The sequence below is a fragment of the Sinocyclocheilus anshuiensis genome, unplaced genomic scaffold (assembly GCF_001515605.1).
Source record: "Sinocyclocheilus anshuiensis isolate Anshui unplaced genomic scaffold, SAMN03320099.WGS_v1.1 scaffold690, whole genome shotgun sequence".
NCBI classification, from domain to species: Eukaryota; Metazoa; Chordata; class Actinopteri; order Cypriniformes; family Cyprinidae; genus Sinocyclocheilus; species Sinocyclocheilus anshuiensis.
In genome coordinates, this window is record NW_015547715.1 from 232,280 (window position 1) to 254,926 (window position 22,647).

The window sequence follows — 22,647 nt, forward strand, 5'->3', positions numbered from 1 at the left end:
TTATTACTCCCATTATTACACTTATGGTTTGCCCCAAGAACACATTAATATACAAATTAGATGCAACGTATGGATACATTGTATAGAATGGGAATACCAATTTATGGACATTTTACACACATTTTCCATAAAGTACAAAAGTATATCAAATCATTCTGTTATATATTTCATAACATAGTTGAGAATCATCTTTTTAGCCTGAAACCTAAAAACTGATTGGTGAATGAAAAAAATAAAACATTGTTTTTGCCTATACATGCCTTTCATTGTCTATTTTTTTTTATTTTTTTTTTTTATAACTTAGTCCTGACATCCTCTACAAAGGACATAGAATAAAATATATTTTTTTCAAAAACGTTTTTTTATCATTTGTTTCTTATGCTCCAATTAATGTAATGACATAAAAAAAACACAACAAAATTCACAAAAGTTTTTTTTCTGGTTCTCAGGATATGACGCTACCCTGACTTCAACGCAATTCAGTCAAAAATAGTGCCCGTCCCCTTTAAACAGCGCCGGGTGGAAATGGTCGCTCGCTCAGTCGACTGAGGAAAAAGAAGACATTAGCTAGCTGCTAACAGTAAAGCACACTAACATTTCATCTGAATACAGCCAAGAAACGAAGGCGACTGAACAATGACACATATTAAGGTAGATAATGAAGCGGAATGATCATAAAATATAATATTACAGTTACCGGGGTTGTATTTATGTTTGTGTGTGATTAGACGCTAACAGCTAGAAACTAGTTAGCAGATTGCTAATGATAACTGAACAGCTAATATAACTTTATGAAAATAATAAGTTACTGTTTATGTTTGATATTTTAGGGTTGACGTTAAGAAAGCTTTATTTGGTTTGAATGGAGTGCTTTATTAGTTTTTGACAGTGAGCAGGTAAATTACATTAATATAGCTAATTATAGACTCTTTATCTTAGCCAAATTATGGTGTTATTATTAATATTGAAACTAATAAGCACTAAGTGTTCATTTAGATGAATAATTAACAGCCCTTTCGAAACAAAGGTTGATGTCATAGCTCATGACAGAGAAATCTCAGATAGGTACCATATTCTGGGTGTATTAATTCATTATATTGTTTTTGTATTTATAGTTTCTTTATAATGTATTGTTGTTTACAATGTGTTTTTTGTCAAATCTGTGATTTGGACTGTAGACCTGGTGAAATCACACTTCCACTTTTCACTTCACAGTAAATCACAGCAAACTAAACATCTGAACAAGTTACTGTGAATTCAGATGTTGAAAATATTCAATCTTGCAATTATACAAATATTGAATATTAAATAATAGCCGTACATATTTGTCCCCACTTTTTAGTATTTAAGCATTGAGAACAGCTTGTCTATTTGTTTCTTATTTTGTCTATCACTGTCAGTAACTACTAAGTCAGACTCCCTGGTTAGATTCCTAAGAAGGAGAAATTTTATATTTGGAAAAACTTTAATTTGTATCTTTCTGTCCCAACTGCCCCAGTTTCTCTGCAGGGGTAAGTGAGGTGTATCGTACCCCGTCCTAGGATGGACAGTTATTTTAAGGCTGCTGTGTGCGACCTGGACAAGCTTTTGGATGACTTTGAGCTCAATGCAGGTTTGAGACGTTTTACTTTACTGATATAATAGTGTGACAAATATTAATTTTGCACTTCTCAATTTAGGGTGAATTAATGTACATTTTGCCATTCAATTAGTTGATCATACGTTCTATATAATATGTATATATCCTATAGTTTATGTCATAAGATTTATGATATCATGTTGGTTACTTAACTTAAATGTGACCCTGAACCACAAAACCAGTCATAAGGGTCAATTTTTTCGAAATTGAGGTTTATACATCATCTGAATAAATAGCTGAAACAAAAATAGCTTTGAAAAAACAAAGCTGAATAAATAAGCTTTCCATTGATGCATGGTTTGTTAGGATAGGACAATATTTGGCTGAGATACAACTATTTGAAAATCTGGAATCTGAGGGTGCAAAAAAATCCAAATATTGAGAAAATTGCCTTTAAAGTTGTCCAAATTAATTCCTTAGCAATGCATATTACTAATCAAAAATGAAGCTTTAATATATTTATGGTGAGAAATTTACAAATATCTTCATGGAACATGATCTTTACTTGATATCCTAATGATTTTTGGCATAAAAGAAAAATCAATAATTTTGACCCATACAATGTATTTCTGTCTATTGCTACAAATATACCCCAGCGACTTAAGACTGCTTTTGTGCTCCAGGGTCACAAATTTAGTGTGTGTGCTATATACTACGGGTCAAAAGTTAGAATTTTTTTTTTTTTTTAATGTTTTTGAAAATGTTTGAAATATTATTACAAATTGAAATAACTGTTTTCTATCTGAATATATTTTAAAATTCAAATTTGTACTTTTGATGGCAAAGCTGAATTTTCAGCATCATTACTCCAGTCTTGAATGTCACATGATCATTCAGAAATATGCTAATTTGCTGCTACATTATTATTAGTTATTATTGGTGCTCAATTATTAATAATTGTTCTTATTATTATCATCAATGTTGAAAAAGGTGATACATTTTTTTCAGGATTCTTTGAATGGAAAATTCAAATCACATATGCGACATAAGTTATATATAATATTGAATATGCGCAACAATATATATCCTATATATGTTGTCTGATTTTATAGTTTGTCAGTTTTATGATTTTATATTTATTTGGATATTTTATTATGGTTGATGTTGTCATGTTAGCTATATTATAAATTAATATGATGTTTCACTTTATTTTCAGAGGAGCTTGAGAACAAGCCTGCCACTTTTGCAAGCGCTCCTTGTCCGGACTCCACGATCATCCCTGGTCACCATTTGGACCTTCAGAGCTTCATACCAGAGCAACACACAGTTACACAAACACTCCCAGATGTCAGTGCCCTGCACTATGGACTTACATCACAAAGCATTACTTTAAACCAAAAAGATTCTTATTCAAATGAACGGCCGCTCACAGGTGTGGATCTTCTGTCCTCTGTCGATAGCAGAGGCATCAAAAGTTCAGCTCCACCTTGTCCGGACCGGTCGCTGAAGCCTGTGTGTGACCTAGTGAACGATACGGGTTCTGCAAACCTCCAGCAGGCTGACAGTCAGGAGGACTTTAAAGAGCTGGATGTTCCTGAGAAACAAACTAATGAGGTGCTGCTAGTGGACTTCGAGAGTCCTGTAGTATCTAGTCCAGAAGATGCTTCTAACGCCGGTGAATTACCAAAACTTGACTCTGAGGTTAACTATAACTCATTCAGCCTGCTGGATGTCATATTACCGGCCGTTGGTGACCCTCATGGTTCAAGTAGCATCACACCTTTGGAGTGCAATCAGATTGAAAGTTCTTGTCCTGAAGACTCAAACTCCAATGATCAGAACAATTCTCCATGCGAAGTCTCAGTGAACGAGGACGATGTTAGTAATTCAGATCCTCATGCTACAGATGAAGCTATTTCAGCAACCAAAGAAGAGCATGCTGTATCGCTCCAGCCGGACTCAACAGATACCCAACTGTCTGAAGATCTCAGTGTTAAAACTCCAGAGGATTCAGCTGGAAGTCCCTCCTTGGAGAAGGAACCTTCTCTCTCTTGCTTGCCGATGGCCGTATCTATGTGTGGATCCCTTGTGGCGTCTTTAGACCCACAGACAGCAGTGACTGGAACCAAAGATGAGGCTGATCTGGAAAAAAATTCAGCGATTCAAGAGGCTGAAGAGTTAATTCTTCCGTTAGAAGAACCCACAACTCCGTTCTCCTCCAATAGGCCTGATTCCTCACCTGAAGATGAACCTGAGCTAGTCCAAATCATGTCGAACACAGAAAGGGCGACTGCTGTCTCGGGCCATTACCCTGAAAGAAACTTTAAGCGCAACTTGTCGCCAACAGAGAAAGAGTTGTGTGAAAGCAACCCATCTCCGCCCTATTCAGAAAGCCCAAATTTTTCCTACGAGTTCAGTATCGCCAACGATTACCTTCCTGAAAGCGACCAGACCGTTATGATGGTTACGGACGAGGAGCTGGACGCCTTTCTGATGGGTCAGGATGTGAAAATGAACTCCGACGCAGGTGCAGAAAAATTCGTAGATGTCAGCTTTTCAGAATTTAACGGAAACGTGGAAGGCTTTTTAGATGAGGAGCTGCAGAGCTGTAAAGTCGAGACGTTTGCTTCTCCTGAGAGTGATGGTTCACTTCAATATCTGGAGGAGAGCGAAGGTTCTAGCGTTTCTTCTTCATCTCAGGACAGCAGCCCGCTGAGGACAGACTCCACACAAACTATTATCCATGAGAATGCAACCAGCCCTGTTGAGATTCAGTCAGTTTGTGCCCCCAACCAAGAGTCAAATTACGGCGGGGCGAGACCAAAGCAGTTATCCAACCAAATCGCACGGCCTCCATCTGAAAGACACCGGACCGGCCATGCTGAACCCAATGTAGCAGGCCTTTCTGCAGAGCATGGCTCGCAAATTTCTCCCAACCAAGATGAAAATAACTGTGAACCCCCTTCTTATCAGCAATATGATGCCAGTTATGGCCATGATGAGCTTTCAGAGCCTCCACCATACCCAGGAGAGAGTCCTGATCCACCAGCACACGAGGCCGAGGATCTGGGGTCAAAGCAGCCTCCTTGGGTGCCAGACTCCGAGGCTCCTAACTGCATGAATTGTGAGCAAAAGTTTACCTTTACCAAGAGGAGACACCATTGCAGAGCATGTGGGAAGGTAAGTTTGTTGTCTCTCAGTGTCAGTACCCACAATTATTTGGAAAATATTAAAGCAAAAATAGTCTGGGGTCAGTACGATTTATTTTGTAAGAAATTAATACTTTTATTCTGCAAGCATGCATTAATTCAATTCAAATTTATTTGTGTAGCGCTTTTCACAATACACATTGTTTCAAAGCAGCTTTACGGAAAATGCATTTGTCTACATTACAAAGCAGAAGTGAATGTGTCCAAATAATGTTCATTTCACAAATGAACAATTCAAGATAATAGAATCATACAGCTAGCTAACATGAATTAATTTTAGGCAGAAGCTCATTAAAGCGATTATTACAAGTGTGATCATAATGATTACAATATAGAGAAATTTTGGCAGTTGTGGATGTCGATTCAAGTTGGGGTCATCTGGGGTCCTCGCAGGGGTCAGCATCATCTCTTCACAGGTGTTGGGTCATCTGAAGTCTTTCTATGAGGCTGGAGCTGGTGTAATCTCTAGATACCTCAAGATGGGCATCCCGGGGTAGAAACAGAAAGACAAATGGAAAAGAATTAATGTAGCTGCTGTTCGTAACGTTTCAAGCAAAAAAATATGTTTGTGACTTTTATCTAGGGATGCACCGATACCACTTTTTACAGTACTCGCCCGATACCGATACTTTTATTTTTGGTACTTGCCGATACCGAGTACCGATACCAATATTTTTATTGCATTTGTACATTTTTTAAATATTGGGTACAGAAACCAAAAGAGTATGTATAATGTTAGTTGGTTAACTTTTAATTTTTAATTAACAATAATTTTTGGTTTCACTGTATATTCTTCGGTTATTTTCACACTTAATTATGCCCATTAAAATGTATTTTACAAGTTTTTGTTACTTTCACTGTTCATTTTTTTTGCCCTATGGTACATCATCTTTAATTTAATAGCATTAGAGCTGCTCCATTGCAGTGGCTTAGTACTGTAATCACGCGCTTTGCTGTAACAATGCAGGGAACCACTCGTTATAAATCTCCTAACTGTGATATTTTCAGAAATAGAAGTCGCGTTTTTTCATCTGAAACGTGCTGCGATTTATATTCCAAAGCCACTCATATAATGCAGAAACACTCAAGCAAGCAAAACACGGGCTAAATATCACGTTAGTGGGGTCGTTTTTCAACCCGCGTACATGAAAAACAACCCGCGGCAACAGTGTTAAAGCAGCCCAATTCCGCGGGAAAACCGCGCATCAAGAACCGGTACTTAAGAAAACCTACCGTTTTCATTTTTTTAGTACCGACTTGGTACCGAAATACCGGGTCTTTTGACAACACTACTAGGTACTACTAAAAGTCCAGAGTTTTGTGACCTTAAAGAGCGTGATGGCATTAAATTTATCAAAAGTGACCATAAGGTTACAAAAGATCTGTTTAAAATAAATGCTGTTTTTTTTCTATTCATCAAAGAATCTTGAAAAATAAAAAATAAGATGCATGTTTTCAACAATGATAATAATAAATGTTTCTTCAGCAGCAAATCAGCATATTAGAATGATTTCTGAAGATCATGTGACACTGAAGACTGGAGTAATGATGCTGAAAATTCAGCTTTGATAACTGCAATAAATTACAGTTTAACAGATATTCAAATATCTATTTGAAATTTGAACAGATATTTTAAACCGTAGTAATATTTCACAATTTTACTGTATTTTTGATCAAATAAATGCAGCATTGTTGAGCAGAAGAGTCTTCTTTCAAAAACATTAAAAAATCTTTCCGACCCCAAACTTTTAAACTTTAGTAGTTATATATTTAATATTATATTATTACATATATATTTTATTAATATTATATATATATATTTTTTTATATAATACATTTATAATAATAGTAATTAACTGCAGTAGTACTATGATGTATTTTACTGCACCATATGGGTGGTTTTATGTAAACGTGGATGTATGTAAACATCCGGTAAAAGGGCCTCTTTAAAAAACAAAAACAAAAAAAACTGAATATTGTTACAATATTGGTTATTTATATCTGTCTCAAATCAATCTAATTAGTGCATGCATATTTTGAACCAAACCTGTGGCCACAGAAGCATGATACAAACTGAACCATGAGTGATTTTACCTATACATTATTATAAAAAAATATAACACAAATATATTATACATTAAAAAAAATCTCACCGACCCCAAACTTTTATTTTATTTTATTTTATTTGCATTTAAATTGTATAATTGACCATTGTCCCAGGGAGGCGATTTTCTTGTTTACTATGTTACTCTGCACTCTTTCTTCTCACATAACAAAATAGTTTCAACTCTGATCAATATTTAATGTCCGTTTATTATTTATCGGGTAAGTATCCTCAAAATAAGCACGATATGTACAGTCAGATGATCATTATTTCAAAATAAACCCTTTTACATTTGGATCCTGATCACCCTGTCATGGTGTATTTTGCATAAATGAACTTAATTAGAGTTTTAGTAATATGTTTGCTTCAGTTCTGAAAGTGACTTTGTAGCTTTGTGTATTAGATAAGTGTGCCCTGACGTTTGGAGGTGAAAGGCAAATAACCGCAGTGTGAATCAGTGAATTAACATGTAGCCAGCTGCGTTGATTTCGAGCAAAGGTCTGTGAGTCAGTCCTGCCATTGTGTTCTCATTTATTTATAACTTCAGGAAAGTCTTAAACCTGTAGTCCACTGCCTTAGACAGCAAAAGTCCTCATTTTATCTATGGGTGCGAGGTCTTGTGTTTTCATTACGTCAGTGTGTGGTTTATTCTGCTCTGGAGGTGCTAAATATAGAGGCAGATTTGCCGGGTCAGCAGAATGTATTTTTAGTGCTGATATAGTTTCCCGCTTGAATTGCTGCACTGAGTTGCTGTTTCCAAGACATATTGGGCCAATAAATTAAATGGGCTAAAGGACACCAGAGAGTTTTATCCAGGTTTATGTCTGATGAAGTACTGTGTTTATCCAGTGTTTGAGTGAATAATGTTGTCTGCTTTGCAGGTGTACTGTGCTAACTGCTGCAACCGCAAATGCAGACTGAAATATCTGGACAAAGAAGCCAGGGTTTGTGTCATCTGCCATGTTACCATACAGAGAGGTGAGTGCTAGACCACTTTAATATACTCTGTGGCTGGCTTAATAAAAACTCATTCAATATATTCAAGTGGATGTAATGTACTGTACGTTAAAGGGATAGTTCACCTAAAAATGAAAATTTGCTGAAAATGTCCTCACCCTCAGGCCATCCAAGATATAGATGAGAAGAAATCCATCAAGACTGTTTTAAACTGTTGCTTCCAGCTAAAATACGAGTCCTCTCTCCATAATATTGCTTTCTCCAGTGAAAAAGTTGTCTTAGCTGAATCAGGAGAGAAATATGCAGATCAAGCACCATTTACAAGTGAAAAGAGTCCAAAACAGTCCTAAACAAATTTGTGGGTGGATTTTAATGTGAGAGGATAACAGGAGATGGATTTTTACACTTCAGGAAGTGTTATTATGAATTATGGACTCGTATTTTGCTGGTTTAAAGTTAAAAACGTTTTTGAGACGGATTTGTTTCTTACAAACACGAAGCTTTTGGCTTCACAAGACATTAACCGATGGACTATAATGGTGTGGATTACTTGTGAATTATTGTGATGTTTTTATCAGCTGTTTGGACTCTCATTCTGACGGCACCCATTCACTGCAGGGGATCCATTGGTGAGCAAATGATAAAATGCTAAATTTCTCCAAATCTGTTCTGATGAAGAAACAAACTCATCTACATCTTGGATGTCTTGAGGGTGAGAACATTTTCAGCAAATGATCATTTTTGGGTGAACTATCCCTTTAAAGGTCCCATATTGTCAAAACTGAAATTTCCTGGCTTTTTTCATGGTAACTGAGGTCTAGGTGCTATGTAACTACCATATAATCTATGTAACTCTGTTTCAAAACAGTCAGTCCACAGTAAAATTCACACAGCCTGCTTAAAGTAGCTGTGATGTACAATATGGGACCTTTAAATGCCGACAATCTGTGGCAGTAGTTCATGTCAGTGTAGAAATGGGTCATATGAACCATGGTTTATTTTTAGCTGGTGTAATGTGATGAACACAAATTAGTTTGGTAAAATAAGCATTTTTGATGAAGAACTACTCAAAAGCACTCATTGCATTGGTATTGTGATATTGGCATCAAGTCACTGAAAGAGATTTGTTTGATGCACTTAGTTATGTCTGTGAAATAATCAGTTCTTAAGGCTCATTCACACCTAAAATGATAGCTTTAATAATAACTTATCATTCATCAACTGGAAAACATCCTTCTGAAATGGTTTTGTGTCATCACACATTTTGTGTATATCGTTCTATCTATTTTCTATTTTTTCGGTTTTTCTGTGTCCTTTATGTTAGCTGCACCCGTATATCCCTGTCTATTTGTCAGTCTACTGGATGATGTGAAGCGGGCCATTTTGCACTATCCTGCTTTCGAGAGCTCCAGGCTTTTGGTTAAAACTACAGATCGAACTTTCACATTTTGTATTCCTGCTCATGGACAGTCGGATCAACAGAGGGCAGTGTCAGGATCTAAAGTGCATTATGAGTGTTGATATTTTTGACAAAACGGAACGCCGGATCCTTTTTCCTTTGTTTTCTAGTCATTTCTAGTCATGTAGCACAGATTTCATTCAGTTTTTTGTAGGGGTGCGCCGATCCAATATTCAGTATCGGTATCGCTCAGATACTGGCATTTTCTGCTGGATCGGGGTATCGGTCAGACGAGACCGATCCAAATCCGATATTGTGTGTATACTATTCTGTATTATCGTTAAGCCCCACGAAAGGCACAAAATCATTATAGAGCACCATAAAGTTTCCTTGCACTATATTTCAGGTGTTCTGAGGCCGTTCCATAGTTCAATGTGAAGTACAGATGAATATATAAAGGTGCAATAGGTGATTGTCTTCAGAAACATTTTTTGTTATGCTGGTTGAAAGTCTCTTCACATCCCGATAGCAATCATTAAGTTAAGTGGTCTAAATGTATTTATCTGTATTTATATATTCTGTGGAAGGCATAGGACCAAGAAATGTTCGTCCAATCAAAACACTCGGTCCGAGCGTTTTAATTGGCTTTCCTACCTACCTGCCTGTAAACGTATGTATTAGCATACCTCTGCGCACCCGGTTCGCGCAGACAGGATCAGCATGTTCACGCACGCTGTGCAGACAGAGCGAGAATGGCAGACAAAGATCAACAACCCGATCTTCTTCCTGGTATTGTAGTACTTTTAAAGTTTTCTCTGTAGTACATTTACTAACTGTAATTTAAAAAGGTCACCGGTGAATGACACATGATGTAGCCCAGCGGTTCCCAATTCCAGTCCTCGCGCCCCCCGCTCTGCATATTTTGCTTGTCTCGCTTAGTTAACACACCCGATTCAGATAACCAGCTCGTTAAAAGTGAGCTACGTGCATGGACTGTGTTCCAATCGATATGATCGCTACACAGTGTTCATTGCTCCCTACTCCCTGAGCAGGGGAAATCCGTTGAAGTTTACTTCACTTCGGAACATTCATTCACGGATTTGCGCTGCATAGCGTCTTCACACACAGACGAAACTTACTAGAGAGTGTGAAGTGTGACATAATATACCTCTGTAAATAAATACTATTTAAATTTACGTCTCGCACACTTTAATGCCCTTTGTATGGAACATATATGCTCGCTTTGAACTGGATGGCGGAATATCCGGTGATGTCCACTTCGCAGGGCACTTATTGTCGAATAGAACAAACGTTGCACGTGATAAGAGATACATATTAAATGTGGGTGGGGGGGCGTGAGGACTGGAATTGGGAACCGCTGATGTAGCCTACTGTAGTAATGTTGTCTCTGTTCTCTTTCTAACATTCGTTCGGTATCTCACTATGGGAACACCTCAGGTGTGACCGATCGCGGAAGCACCAATAACACCACGTCTGCCAACTATGGCAGACCAATCGCTGCACTGATCAGGGAGTCCCGCCTCCCCGTCATTCTCGCTCTCTTCCCCGTGAAGATTTTCGGAAGCTGGCTTAGCGGACTTCGGGAATTATTTGCTTAACAGTTTACAGACGGAGCGCATATTTAATGTGCATCTTGTCAGAAAGCCGGTTCTGTAATGAGCGGTAAATCTCCATCACGTGCGTGCTTTCACATTGAGCAGCATTAACTGCTGATTACAGAACCGTCTTTACTGATAAGATGCGCGTTAAATATCGCATGCGATTTATCGTGCAGACCTAATTCCTAACGTTTGTTGAGCGACTTCACTTAGAGTGAGATAACTAATGCGTCAGGGTGAGTTTTCTGCTCTAAGTTTTCAATTTATTTTCCAAGTCTTTGGGGGCACTCATCACGCACCAAAAGAAGAGGGAAAAGGAGAGCTCTCTATCGCAGCACAGCTCCGTACTAGTTGTCACGTTGTGGTGGGCTTACCGTATGAAGAGAGTGCAGGCCCCATGGCCACTGCGAAAGAGCCGGAGAGCCCCGGAGGAAAAGCTCTTCCTCCACATCCGTGTGCTTGTGGAATGTGGATTTCTGCAAAGGATTCACACGGCCTCTGCATCTCCTGTTTGGGCGCTAAACATGCTCAGGCAGCTCTGTCTAACCCCGAGGGCTGTCCTCACTGCACGAAGTTCTCGGCTAAAAACCGAGAGCGGAGACTCCGCGTGGCAGTAGCTGGAAAGTCAGACCCATGCCTCTCTGCTCAACCCAGAGAGGAACCGATGGATTGTCCGCAGGCCGTCAGCTCATGGGGAGAGATGATGGAGAGGGTGTCACCCGTCCTTCCCCCGCTGTTTGAAGATCCGTTAGCAGGAGAGGAAGATGACGAGGACGAAGTGTTGTCGGCCATTCTTAAGGACAAGGATGAGGATGATGAAAATGCTATTCTTCCCCCAAATCAGTCACGTCCGCCGAGTGCACAGGATGTGAGTTCACCCTCCCCTGTACAGACGGACACGGATCTACTCGAGGTCTGTTGCAGGGCCGCGGCTAAACTGTCGATCGACTGGCCATCCCAACCGGCAGATCAGGGGGCTGAAAGAGATTTGTATGATGGAAAGAGGCTTCCGTCACGTCTCCCTCCAGCGAGGCAGTTTATTCTTTGCCACTATTATTTATAGTGTGGCTGAAATGAAGAAGTTTTGGGACAAGCCTTTTTCCCACCGTGTGCCCATCAATGGCTTCTCGAGGCTGGATGTTCAGGGAATGGAGGATTTGGGGATGGCGGATCCTCCCCCTGTTGAATCATCTGTGGCTAATCATTTGCACCCAAGTCGCAGGGCAGCGCTCTCTGCAACCGGAGCCTCGCTGCCAGGGAAAACAGAGTGCTTCGCCGCCTCTGTTTTTCAAAAGATCTATAAATCATCTGCACTGGCCGTTCGTGCTTTGAACGCGACGTCCCTCCTTACTGCCTATCAAGCGGAGTTATTTAAGGAGATGGGGCATCAGCTGTACTCCGGATCTCCCAACCCAGCGCTCTGGGAGGAGATATGTGTGATCGCAGATTTAAACCTGCACACATCCCGCAGAGCAGTTCAAATCTGCGGTCAGAGTATGGGCTTAGCAGAGATCGCTATGGCTGGGTTTGTCAGGTCTCTCTGACAAAGAGAAGGTGGAGTTTTTGGATGCCCCTATTGATCCAAAGGCCATGTTCGGCGCGACGGTAACAGCGATGCATCAGCAATGTGACCTGGGGAAAAAAGAGGAAGAGGCATTCAAGGTCTGCCCAGCCTTATCACCTGAGCCGACCGAACTTCAGACCTTCAGGGAGAGGGGGGCATTCTGACTATCAACCTTCCCGTCTGGCTCCACTGCAACAGCCGGGAAACGCGGGCCCTCAGTCTAAGCCCGGTTTCGTGAAACCAAAACAGTCTTTCGCACCTGCAGCAGCGATACACCGGTCGGCAACCCCTCAGGGAAACAAAAAGAGGCGGTCAACCTGAGACGTCAGCTTGGCATCAGGAAGGGTTTGGAGACAGGACTCAGGGTTTCTCTGTCCCATCCCTTCAGAACGATTCCATTCTCCCTCCCGCGGGGAAAAAGAGAAGGAATTTAAATGTGAAATAGGCTCGTGTGGTCAGTTCAAAGTCCAATGTATGCGGGGAAATGGCCCATGTTCCTCTAGTGCCCCCCAAAGAATTGTCTCTCCCTCCAGCTACGAGGTTTGTTCTGAGGGATGAAGGACAAAAGTTCATAAGCATCCCATCACAAATAAAGTTTTCTCTGACACATCCAGGCCAAGGGCTGAGGGCGCAGAGTGGGATAAAAATAAAGAAATATCACAAAAAATTAAAACAATCACAAATAAAGACGAATCTAACTCCTTCACTGTAGTGGTATTCCCCTCCTTCGCCACTAGAGTGTGCTGCAACACTGCTAGTGAGCGAAGACGGGAAGGGCCCATTCGCAGCTCAGGCGGCGAACTGGCACGCATGCGCAGTTCATCCCTGGGTTTTAACCACGATAGACAGAGGATACAGACTTCAATTCACTGTAAAACCTCCTGTGTTCAATGGAGTGGTATTCTCAGTGCCCCAAGGGGAAGCAGCTCAGGTTTTAGAGGAAGAAAACGAGAGAAAGCCACATAGGTTTTTACTTTCAGTATTTTGTGATTCCCAAAAGAGGGGGAGGTCTCTGTCCCATTTTGGATTTACGGGTCCTCAACAAACACCTCAGAAAATACAAATTCAAAATGCTGTCGCTCAGAATGTTGTGTCAGAGTATTCGTCAGGGAGATTGGTTCACCTCAGTGGACCTCCAGGACGCATATTTTCACATACATATTTTTCCTGCTCACAGGAAATATCTGAGGTTTGCTTATTAGGGCACAGCATATGAGTATACGAAAATACCCTTTGGCCTTGCTTTGGCTCCCACGGTTTTCAGCAAATGTGTGGAAGCGGCTCTGAATCCTCTGTACGGGGAGTGGAGACTCCACCCCCAAGTGATCCTCATGGTGTGGCAGAGATTTGGCCGGGCCGCCGTAGATCTCTTCGCATTGCGCGAAGACGTGCAATGTCCCCTGTTCTTCTCTCTGGCCGACGACGATGCACCGTTGTGTGAGGATGCTCTAGCCCAGTGGTTCCCAAACTTTTTGCAGCATGCACCCCTTTCTAGTGTTTGACATAATAAATATAAAAACTACATTTTTTACCATAGTATGTTTCTTCTGTGTGCAGTTGTGTTCATTTGTTTCGATTCCTCCATGAGATTGTCTCACGTGAGTCTCAACTGCCGCGACCTTGTTACTATTGATTATCCATTATGAATTGCCGTTTACCTCAAGTGTTACAAAATAAGAATCATTCTCTCCAAAATGTTGGTGCTTCAAAATTGCTTTGGTGTTTTAATTAGATTAGATTAGTAATTCTCTTTCACTTGCCCCTTCAAAAACTGCACACAGATCATCAAAAGCATTCTCTCGCGCACCACTGCTGGTCGGTCTGTGCACCCCTAGGGGTGCGCGCACCCCAGTTTGGGAACCACTGCTTTAGCCCATGAGTGGCCAGATGTGTTACTGTACGCGTTCCCTCCGTTGATCGAGCTGATACTACGAAGGGTTCGGCAATGCAAACATGTAATGATTCTGATCGCGCCATACTGGCCGGGGAGACTGTGGGTTGCGGAGATTGCGCAACTGCTCTACGACTAACCATGGCCGTTACCAGCACGCAGGGATCTCCTCTCACAAGCACGGGGGGAAATATTTCACCCCTCCCCTCAGAAACTAGCTCTCTGGGCCTGGCCTGTGAGAGGCTAAATCTGAATGCAGCTGGGTTACCTCCGAAAGTGATAGAGACAGTTCAGAATGCGAGGGCTGCCTCAACACGTTCTTTATATGATCTCAAATGGAGGGGGTTTGAGGGATGGTGTGCAGATAGAAACATTGTTCCTTTCTTGTGTTCAGTTTCGGATGTGCTGTGCTTCCTACAGGACCTTCTGGATAAGGGCAGAGCCTTCTCTACAGTTAAGGTTTATCTGTCCGCTATCTCGGCATGTCATGTTGGTCTTAACGTGGGTACGATTGGCCAACACCCTCTAGTCTGTCGATTTATGAGAGGGGCACGTAGGCTACACCCAGTATCGTAGCCACTGGTCCCGCCTTGGGAGTTGTCCGTAGTTCTGAATGTGCTCTCACAAGCCCCTTTCGAACCCATTGATAACATTGCCTTGAAGCTGCTCGCTTTTAAAGACGGCTCTGTTACTTGCGCTCACTACAGCAAAAAGGGGTGAGTGAGCTACATGCTTTATCAGTTCACTCCTCATGTATGATGTTCGCTCCGGGGGGTCGAAAAGTAACTTTTAGACCTAACCTGGCGTTTGTGCCTAAAGTGTTTGATCACGCTGGTGCAGTTCAATCAGTGGACCTGCTAGCTTTTGATCCACCACCTTTTTCATCCCCAGAGGAGGAGAGGTTACACAGTTTATGTCCGGTTCGTGCTCTGAATACGCATGTTCAGAGAACCCGCATGCTTCGTAAGAGCAATCAGCTATTTGTCTTGTGGGCTGACTCTTACAAAGGAAAACCCATCTCCCATCAACGCCTTTCCCACTGGGTGGTGGAGGCTATCGTGTTGTTACAACAATGCGACTATAGAGCCCCCAATAGGATTACAAGCACACTACAAGAGGTATGACTACATCCTGGGCTCTGTTTAGAGGCATTTCTATTCAAGAAATTTGCGCGGAAGCCAGCTGGTCTTCTCCGCACACATTTGCTCGATTCTATAGACTGGATGTGACGGAACCCTCTCTGGCCCACTCAGTCCTGGGAGTGAGTAGTCAGGGTGAATAATGCAGGTTATTAAGGGGTGAATTCCTCATATTATTCTGTTTTCACCTCCGTCGGGAGTTATGACTCAGATAATAACCTACTCTTCTTTAGTCTGTTTCGTCAGAATATCGGCAATACGGGAGTTGTCTATATCCCATAGTGAGATACCGAACAAATGTTAGAAAGAGAACGTTAGGTTACTGAGGTATCTCACAAACATTGCCCTCCTTGCCTTTACTGCACGGAGAAGAGATATGCGGAGAATGACAATATGGCAGGTAGCTGCGGTTTATATACAGGGAGGCGGGACTCCCTGATCGCTGCAGCGATTGGTCTGCCATAGTTGGCAGAGGTGGTGTTATTGGTGCTTCCCGCGATCGGTCACGCCTGAGGCGTTCCCATAGTGAGATACCTCACTTCATGTTATCAGAGAACCGGGGTTACATCAGTAATCTAACGGTATTCTGGTCTGTGAGCGTATATGCGTTCAGGGGGCGTGGTTTGGACGGCGACTGCAGGGAGGGTGGGACGTTCGCTTTCTGTGCTATCAGGCTAAAGTTAGCATTTTCCAAGATCTCCTACTGCACCTTTAAGTCGATAAATACAAGTTCACGTAAACTCTTCTCTCCGCTGCAGCTGTCAGTCATCCTCCATTCAGCATTCAAACTGCACGTCGCGTTCGGTGAGACAGTCAAGACGATAAAACTCTCTCCAAGATGTTTCACTGATGATGATGATATGATGATTCATGCTGTTAAAAGAAAAGGCTCAATAAACTATCACACAGATATAATACATTACGCATCAAAATCATCTTCCCTTTGTGCTTTGAACTTTTCTATGCGGAGCGCTGCGCGCTGTGACTTCTTGTTGCTTCAAGCGCATCATTCTGCGCATGGGATGCGCATAAGCACTTTGTGCTGCTCCGTATAGGAGCCTTTAATACTTTTGCGCAATGAAAGATTATTAATAGCCTTTCTTGTTGTCTTATCTATCATATGTTGCTGCCTCATTACTGTGCTATACATTTAAAAGAAATGTCTTTTAATTTAATAGTATATTAATTAGTATATAAATATATTCAGCTACTTGTTTTTCATTAATGTATTTTACAATACAAAGAGCAATGTTTAACATTTTACCAGATTTAGCCCTACACTTATTCACTTTTATTTGTTCCCCACTAATAAATTTTTTCACTAAATATTTAGATTTGATAAAATTATTGCGCACTCATGATTTTTCTAGACTAACTTTCGCTACTGAATTATCCACTAACCTAGTTTATAGTAGTATTTTTATCATAGATTGTGATTATATATTTATATGTTTGTTGTTTTTCTTTACAATGAAGTTGTCTATATGTGGTAGATTGTATTTAACACACAAAAGAGTGATGATCAGGTCAACACAACCTGTATAGTAATTCTACACTGATTAAAAAAAAACTGCGCTGTATCGGATCGGTATTGGTATCGGATCGGTTCTAAAAAAAGTGGTATCGAGCCAGCTCTAGTTTTTTGCGTTTCTACTGCATAGACAAGACAACCAAGCTTTATTAAATGCACATCTTGCCAGTGGTGGATTCCCAGTTTATTTATTTATAACTATACTTTCTTAACCTTCATAGATGTTTTTTAATGCCATTTTTTTTATTAAATTAAAGATGACATTGATTTCTTTAATTGTGGGGCAATGCTATCATGACATTGTTATTTTAGCATTATTTATATTATAGTATTTATTAATCATTTGATTTAGGGTTTTTATTTTTTTGTATTTTCAGTTTTCATTTTAATTTTAGTTTAGGCCTATATAATTTTGTTATTTTACTATTATTTATATACTATAATTGTATTTATTAATATTTTGAATGAGCTTTTATTTTTGTATTTTGAATTTTCTATTTTGTTATTTTTATTAGCTAGTTAATATTTCGATTCAGCTTTAAAGTATTTTTATTTCAGTTTTAGTAATTTTAGTACTTCAACTTGTTTATTTCACTTAGTTGCCAAGGCAACATTTCTACATTTTTAATCTAATATGTATATCTTATTTAATTTCAGCTTTGCTACTTTTCTAGTTTCAGTTAGCAATAATAACACTGGCTTACTTGCATCCCTTTTAAAAGAAGCAGATCCCCTACCCTTTTAATTTGTGTCCAACTTTTTTGTGGCCCAAACATCTGAAGCGCTTTTATTTTTTAAGGGCTGATTTAATGGAGAAGATCAAGGCTTTATTTATTTATTTATTTTTTTGTCCTGGACGGTCTATAAAAAGAGGCTGGCACACGGTGTGTGGCCGAGCGTGCGGTCCATTTGCACATTAAAAAGGACATTCATCACAGAGCGTCAGTGCTGCAAGTCACCAGCCAGCTCTCGCAGGGTTTGGTGCAGGGCTGGGTGGAGCCAGGGCACTGGTGCATGTCCTTGAGTGCGTGTTTGTGTCTGTGTGTGTTTGTGTGTGTGGTATAGGACCCACCTGGTGCAGTATTCGTGACACTCTCTCTCATTTACTCTCCGGGTTGAGGAATAGAGTTAGACACACATATAAACACACACACACCTCTCGTCTTTAGGCGAGGAGGGTTTGTCACCACTCTAAGCCCAGGGCAGCCATTTAATACGAACTCTGTGTGTGTGTGTGTGTGTGTGACGGACGGACTGAGCTTGCACTCGGAGCCAGAGACGTTCGCCTGCTCCAGGACAGACGAGAACTCAGCGTGAGCTTGCGGAAGTGAGCTGCGCCCCGTCCGGGATGAGAGAGGCTCAAGGATGTGCCCTCTATCTCACTCACTTGCGGACTCTCTCTCGCTTAACGGCAAGGGGGACACTTCCTCCTTCGCTCGGCGCACACTAACACTGTCCTGAGAGACTAACATGCAACCCGTGATTAACCTGGAAGAGAGTTAATTTAGGATGAGGTAAGCTTGGGATATCACTGAACTAAATTGAAATCGAGCCCTCTTGAGGCTTGAAGTGTAAATTATCATTTTATTTGGTTAACACTTTTAAGTTTGTAACTTTTTTTTGCAGCATCTTTAGTGAATTTCCACATACTGAAGGACGTTCCGTCCTGCTGGTTCTTGGCTTCACTGTTCCCATCTGTCTTGTGGTCGTAGCCGTTTTCACCGTGAGCCAGCATATTTCAGCTTTCGTGCTTCTAGCTGACATGTTTGGGGGTGTCACAGGCAGTGCCAGTGTAATCAGGTCGATGAGCATCTATGAGCCTTAATCAACATAATGCACAGTGCGGCTGACTCACGGCTGGAGGAGGTGTCAGCACACTGGGCTGTGGCTGCACTGGACGTCCTGTTTCTTGAGTTCGGTTTGGTGGCTCGTTGCCCATCATTTTAATAACAAAACTGCTGTGATTGACACTCAATGCTCTTGCTTGTAAAAGCTTGATGTTTTTGATTTATTAGAATGTGACTCAGCTGAATGAGTTTTGTGCTGTTAGTCATCATTTGGTTTACCGCGTATCAACACCTTGACAACAATAGATATTATAGTGTACATTATATACACTACTGTTCAAAAGTTTGGAGTCTGTAAGATTTTTAATGTTTTTGCAAGAAATCTCTTCTGCTTACCAAGGCTGCATTTATTTTTAATCAGAAATAGTAAAAACAGTAATATTGTGAAATATTATTACAATTTCAAATAAGTGTTTTATATGTTAAAATATAATTTATTCCTGTGATTAAAGCTGAATTTTCAGCATCATTACTCCAGTCATCAGTGTCACATGATCCTTCAGAAATCATTCTAATATGCTGATTTGCTGCTCAAAAAACATTTATTATTATCATCAGTGTTGAATACAGTTGTGCTGCCGAATATTTTCGTGGAAACTGTGATACATTTTATTTTTCAGGATTCTTTAAAGAATTGAAAGTTCAAATGAACAGCATTTATTTGAAATAGATTTTTTTTGTAACATTATAAATGTCTTTACTGTCACTTTTAATCAATCTAATGCATCATTGCTGAATAAAACTATTAATTACTTAAAAAAAAAAAAAATCTTTCCCCAAACTTTTGAATGGTAGTGTATATAAATATATTTGACATTTGAACTGCTCTTTCACTGCATTTAAAGGGGCAGTTCGCCCCAAAATGAAAATTGTCACCAACTCACCATTTAGTTGTTCCAAAACCATGACTTGTTTTTTTTTTTTTGTGGAATACAAAAAGCAGAACATTCTCACTTTTACATCAAATTAAAGCATATCAACCAGAGGTTGCCAGTCTCCAAAAAAGTACGATAAAAGTAGTTCATACTTGCCAATGTCCTATACTGAACATCATACTAAAGTTATTTGTGTGAGGAACAGATTGAAATGTAATCACACAAGATTTTCAATAAATATTGACCGTTCCTCATACAGAGACATGGACGTCAGCACGCACGTCTACTTATAACTACTTTTATGGTACTTTTTCTGCTAAATTTCTCCTTTTGTGTTCAACAGAAGAAAGAAACGTCAAGTCAGATATTGAGTAAATTATGAATTCTGATGCAAAATTAACAAGACAATATTTTATTTTTCTGTAGTATAATGTGCACTGATGAATCGATCACAAAACCAGGAGTATTTGCATTGATTTTCATTTTTGGTGGCTGTTAATTAAAGTGGTGCATAGCCTTTAATGAGAAACCTCATACATTTCTACAACATTTACCCACTGTTCCTTACTGTCTCTCATTCTCTCTCCCAGCATGACCTTTCATTCACCACACTGAAAAGACTGATTTGGGAATGGCTGATTTTGTTTGTTTGTATGCAGCTCAAGCCCATGAGAGAATGATGAGCCCTACTGGGCCCAGTCCCAATCCCAACATTCCATCAGAGTACTGCTCCACCATACCGCCCATGCAGCAGGCCCGCGCCGCCGGCACCCTCAACTCTCCCCCACCCACCGTCATGGTCCCCGTGTCTGTCCTCAAACACCCCGGTGATGATGGTACGCACTGCACTCTGAGCCAGAGTTATAGCTCTTATGGCTATAAAACACTGTGACTTCCATTTAATAGAGTTAGTTCATGAAAGAAAGAGTGACTGCATCCCAAATTGCATGCACTCCATATCATATAGTGTGCTAGACTAGGTTAGCGTCATTATACACTGTTATGCAAAGGTTTGGGGTCTGTATGATTTTTAATTAATATTTTTATCCAGCAAATGAACAAGATTTTTAGATTTTTAGTAATATTTTTATGCAAGGATGCATTAAATTGTTTAAAAGTGACAGTAAAGACATTTACAACTTTACAAAATATTTCTATTTCAAATAAATGCTGTTCTTTTGAACTTTCTATTCATCAAATAATCCTGAAAATATAAAATGTATCATGGTTTCTACAAAAATATTGGGCAGCACAACTGTTTTCAACATTGCTAATAATCAGAAATGTTTTTTGAGCAGCAAATCAGCATATTAGAATGATTTCTGAAGGATCATGTGACACTGAAGACTGGAGTAATGATTTGTTCACAAGAATAAATACATTTTAAAATAGAATTAAATAGAAAACAGCTATTTTAAATTGTAATAATATTTCACGATTTCTACTGTAATAATATAAATAAATAAATGCAGCCTTGGTGAGCAGAAGAGACTTTCAAAAACATTATAAAACCCAAACGGTAGTGTATTTTTAGTCTAGTAATAGAAAAAATGTTTTCCTCTTCATCACACCAAACTTTAAGCAAACTTTATTTGGTACACCGCTTCAAGACTTATTTTAGTAGAACTGATATGCTATAGTAGTTTTTATTTAATATTTTTGAATTACTTTTGTTTTTTTGTATTTTCTGTTTTCATTTAAATTTTAGCTTCATTTTTTGTAATTTTGTTTTGTTTTTGTCATTTTTTTAAAATTAGTAAAAAAAAAAATAAAAAAAATATGTAGGGATGCACCAATATCGGTATCGGGCCTGATACTGCTCTCCTGTACTCGTACTCATTAAAATGCTCCGATACCACACAGCATGTGAACAGTGCTGTGTCCAGACAAAGAAACTCTGACAACAGAACAACAGAGAGCAGAATGGAGTTATTAGAGATTAAGGATGTCTATGAAGTTCATGTAGAGTGGTGTGAAAAAGTTTTTGCCCCCTTCCTGTTTTTTTTGATTTCTTGATTCAACAGGTCTGGCAGTAATCAGGCCTGCGTGTGGCTAGTGAAATTTAACTCAGTTTTCTAAAATGATGTGGTTAATCACAGTTCTTTCATGATTTAAGAGGAGGGTCAATTAATTTTTCACCAACCTCAAATGTGGCTACTGAAACATGTAAGTAGTAGCATTATTACATGGCCGCTCGCTCTAACGTTAACCTAGAAACGTGTGTACTATTGAAGTGTTTGTGCGGAATGTGGAAGCTGAATAGAAGCGCGCTCACTGCATGACAGTTCGCTTGGAGGCACCGGTGCGATCATTTGCATTTAACTTAAAATACTCTGTCATTTTTTGCTCATATAGAGTAATACATCTATCAAATTTGTAAAAGTTTTACTTTTATTTGTGTGCACTCACAATAACAACAAAACGTTGTGATTTTGTAAAATAATGAAAGCAAACAGGGTGCGCTTTCTGCCGTCTAGGTCTCTGTGAACTTCAGCACGTCAAAAAAAAAAAACTCTCTGTGCTTGCCTCACAGACATTTATATATATATATATATATAGAAAGTGAAATGTCTACTTTTAAATGAACCAATTCAAATGGAAAACAAATATTTTTAGATTATGTAATCCATATGAAACTTGCAAATCCACTGTGGAGATGACCAGTCAGTGTCGTCGACTTCATCACTGCCGCCGGAAATACAGAAAACACTAGTTTATCAGTGAATTATTATAATGTTAAGGACGTCTTCTTGATGCATTCATAATCATTACTTCTGCCGGTGTGCTGTGCAAAGTTTTATGCATGCACTTGAGTGCTGATAGGCTATAGGCAATTAAAGGCTCGAACTTGACCATGTCAAAAAAAATAAAAAATTAACCGAAACTCTGTGCTTGCCTCACAGACATGAAAAATATATATATAGAAAGTGAAA

The 22,647-nt window shown here is 39.7% G+C and overlaps 1 protein-coding gene across 1 annotated transcript in view; it reads left to right on the forward strand.

The window, feature by feature from the left end:
- The first annotated feature begins 518 nt into the window (after positions 1 to 518).
- Positions 519 to 22,647, forward strand: part of LOC107704147 (zinc finger FYVE domain-containing protein 16-like) — a 36,733-nt gene continuing 14,604 nt past the window's right edge. Inside the window, 5 exon segments of the mRNA XM_016507009.1 lie at positions 519 to 651; positions 1,499 to 1,612; positions 2,796 to 4,759; positions 7,774 to 7,870; positions 20,374 to 20,550. Of these exon segments, the coding sequence (XP_016362495.1) occupies positions 1,543 to 1,612; positions 2,796 to 4,759; positions 7,774 to 7,870; positions 20,374 to 20,550 (2,308 nt within the window). The 5' untranslated portion in view covers positions 519 to 651; positions 1,499 to 1,542.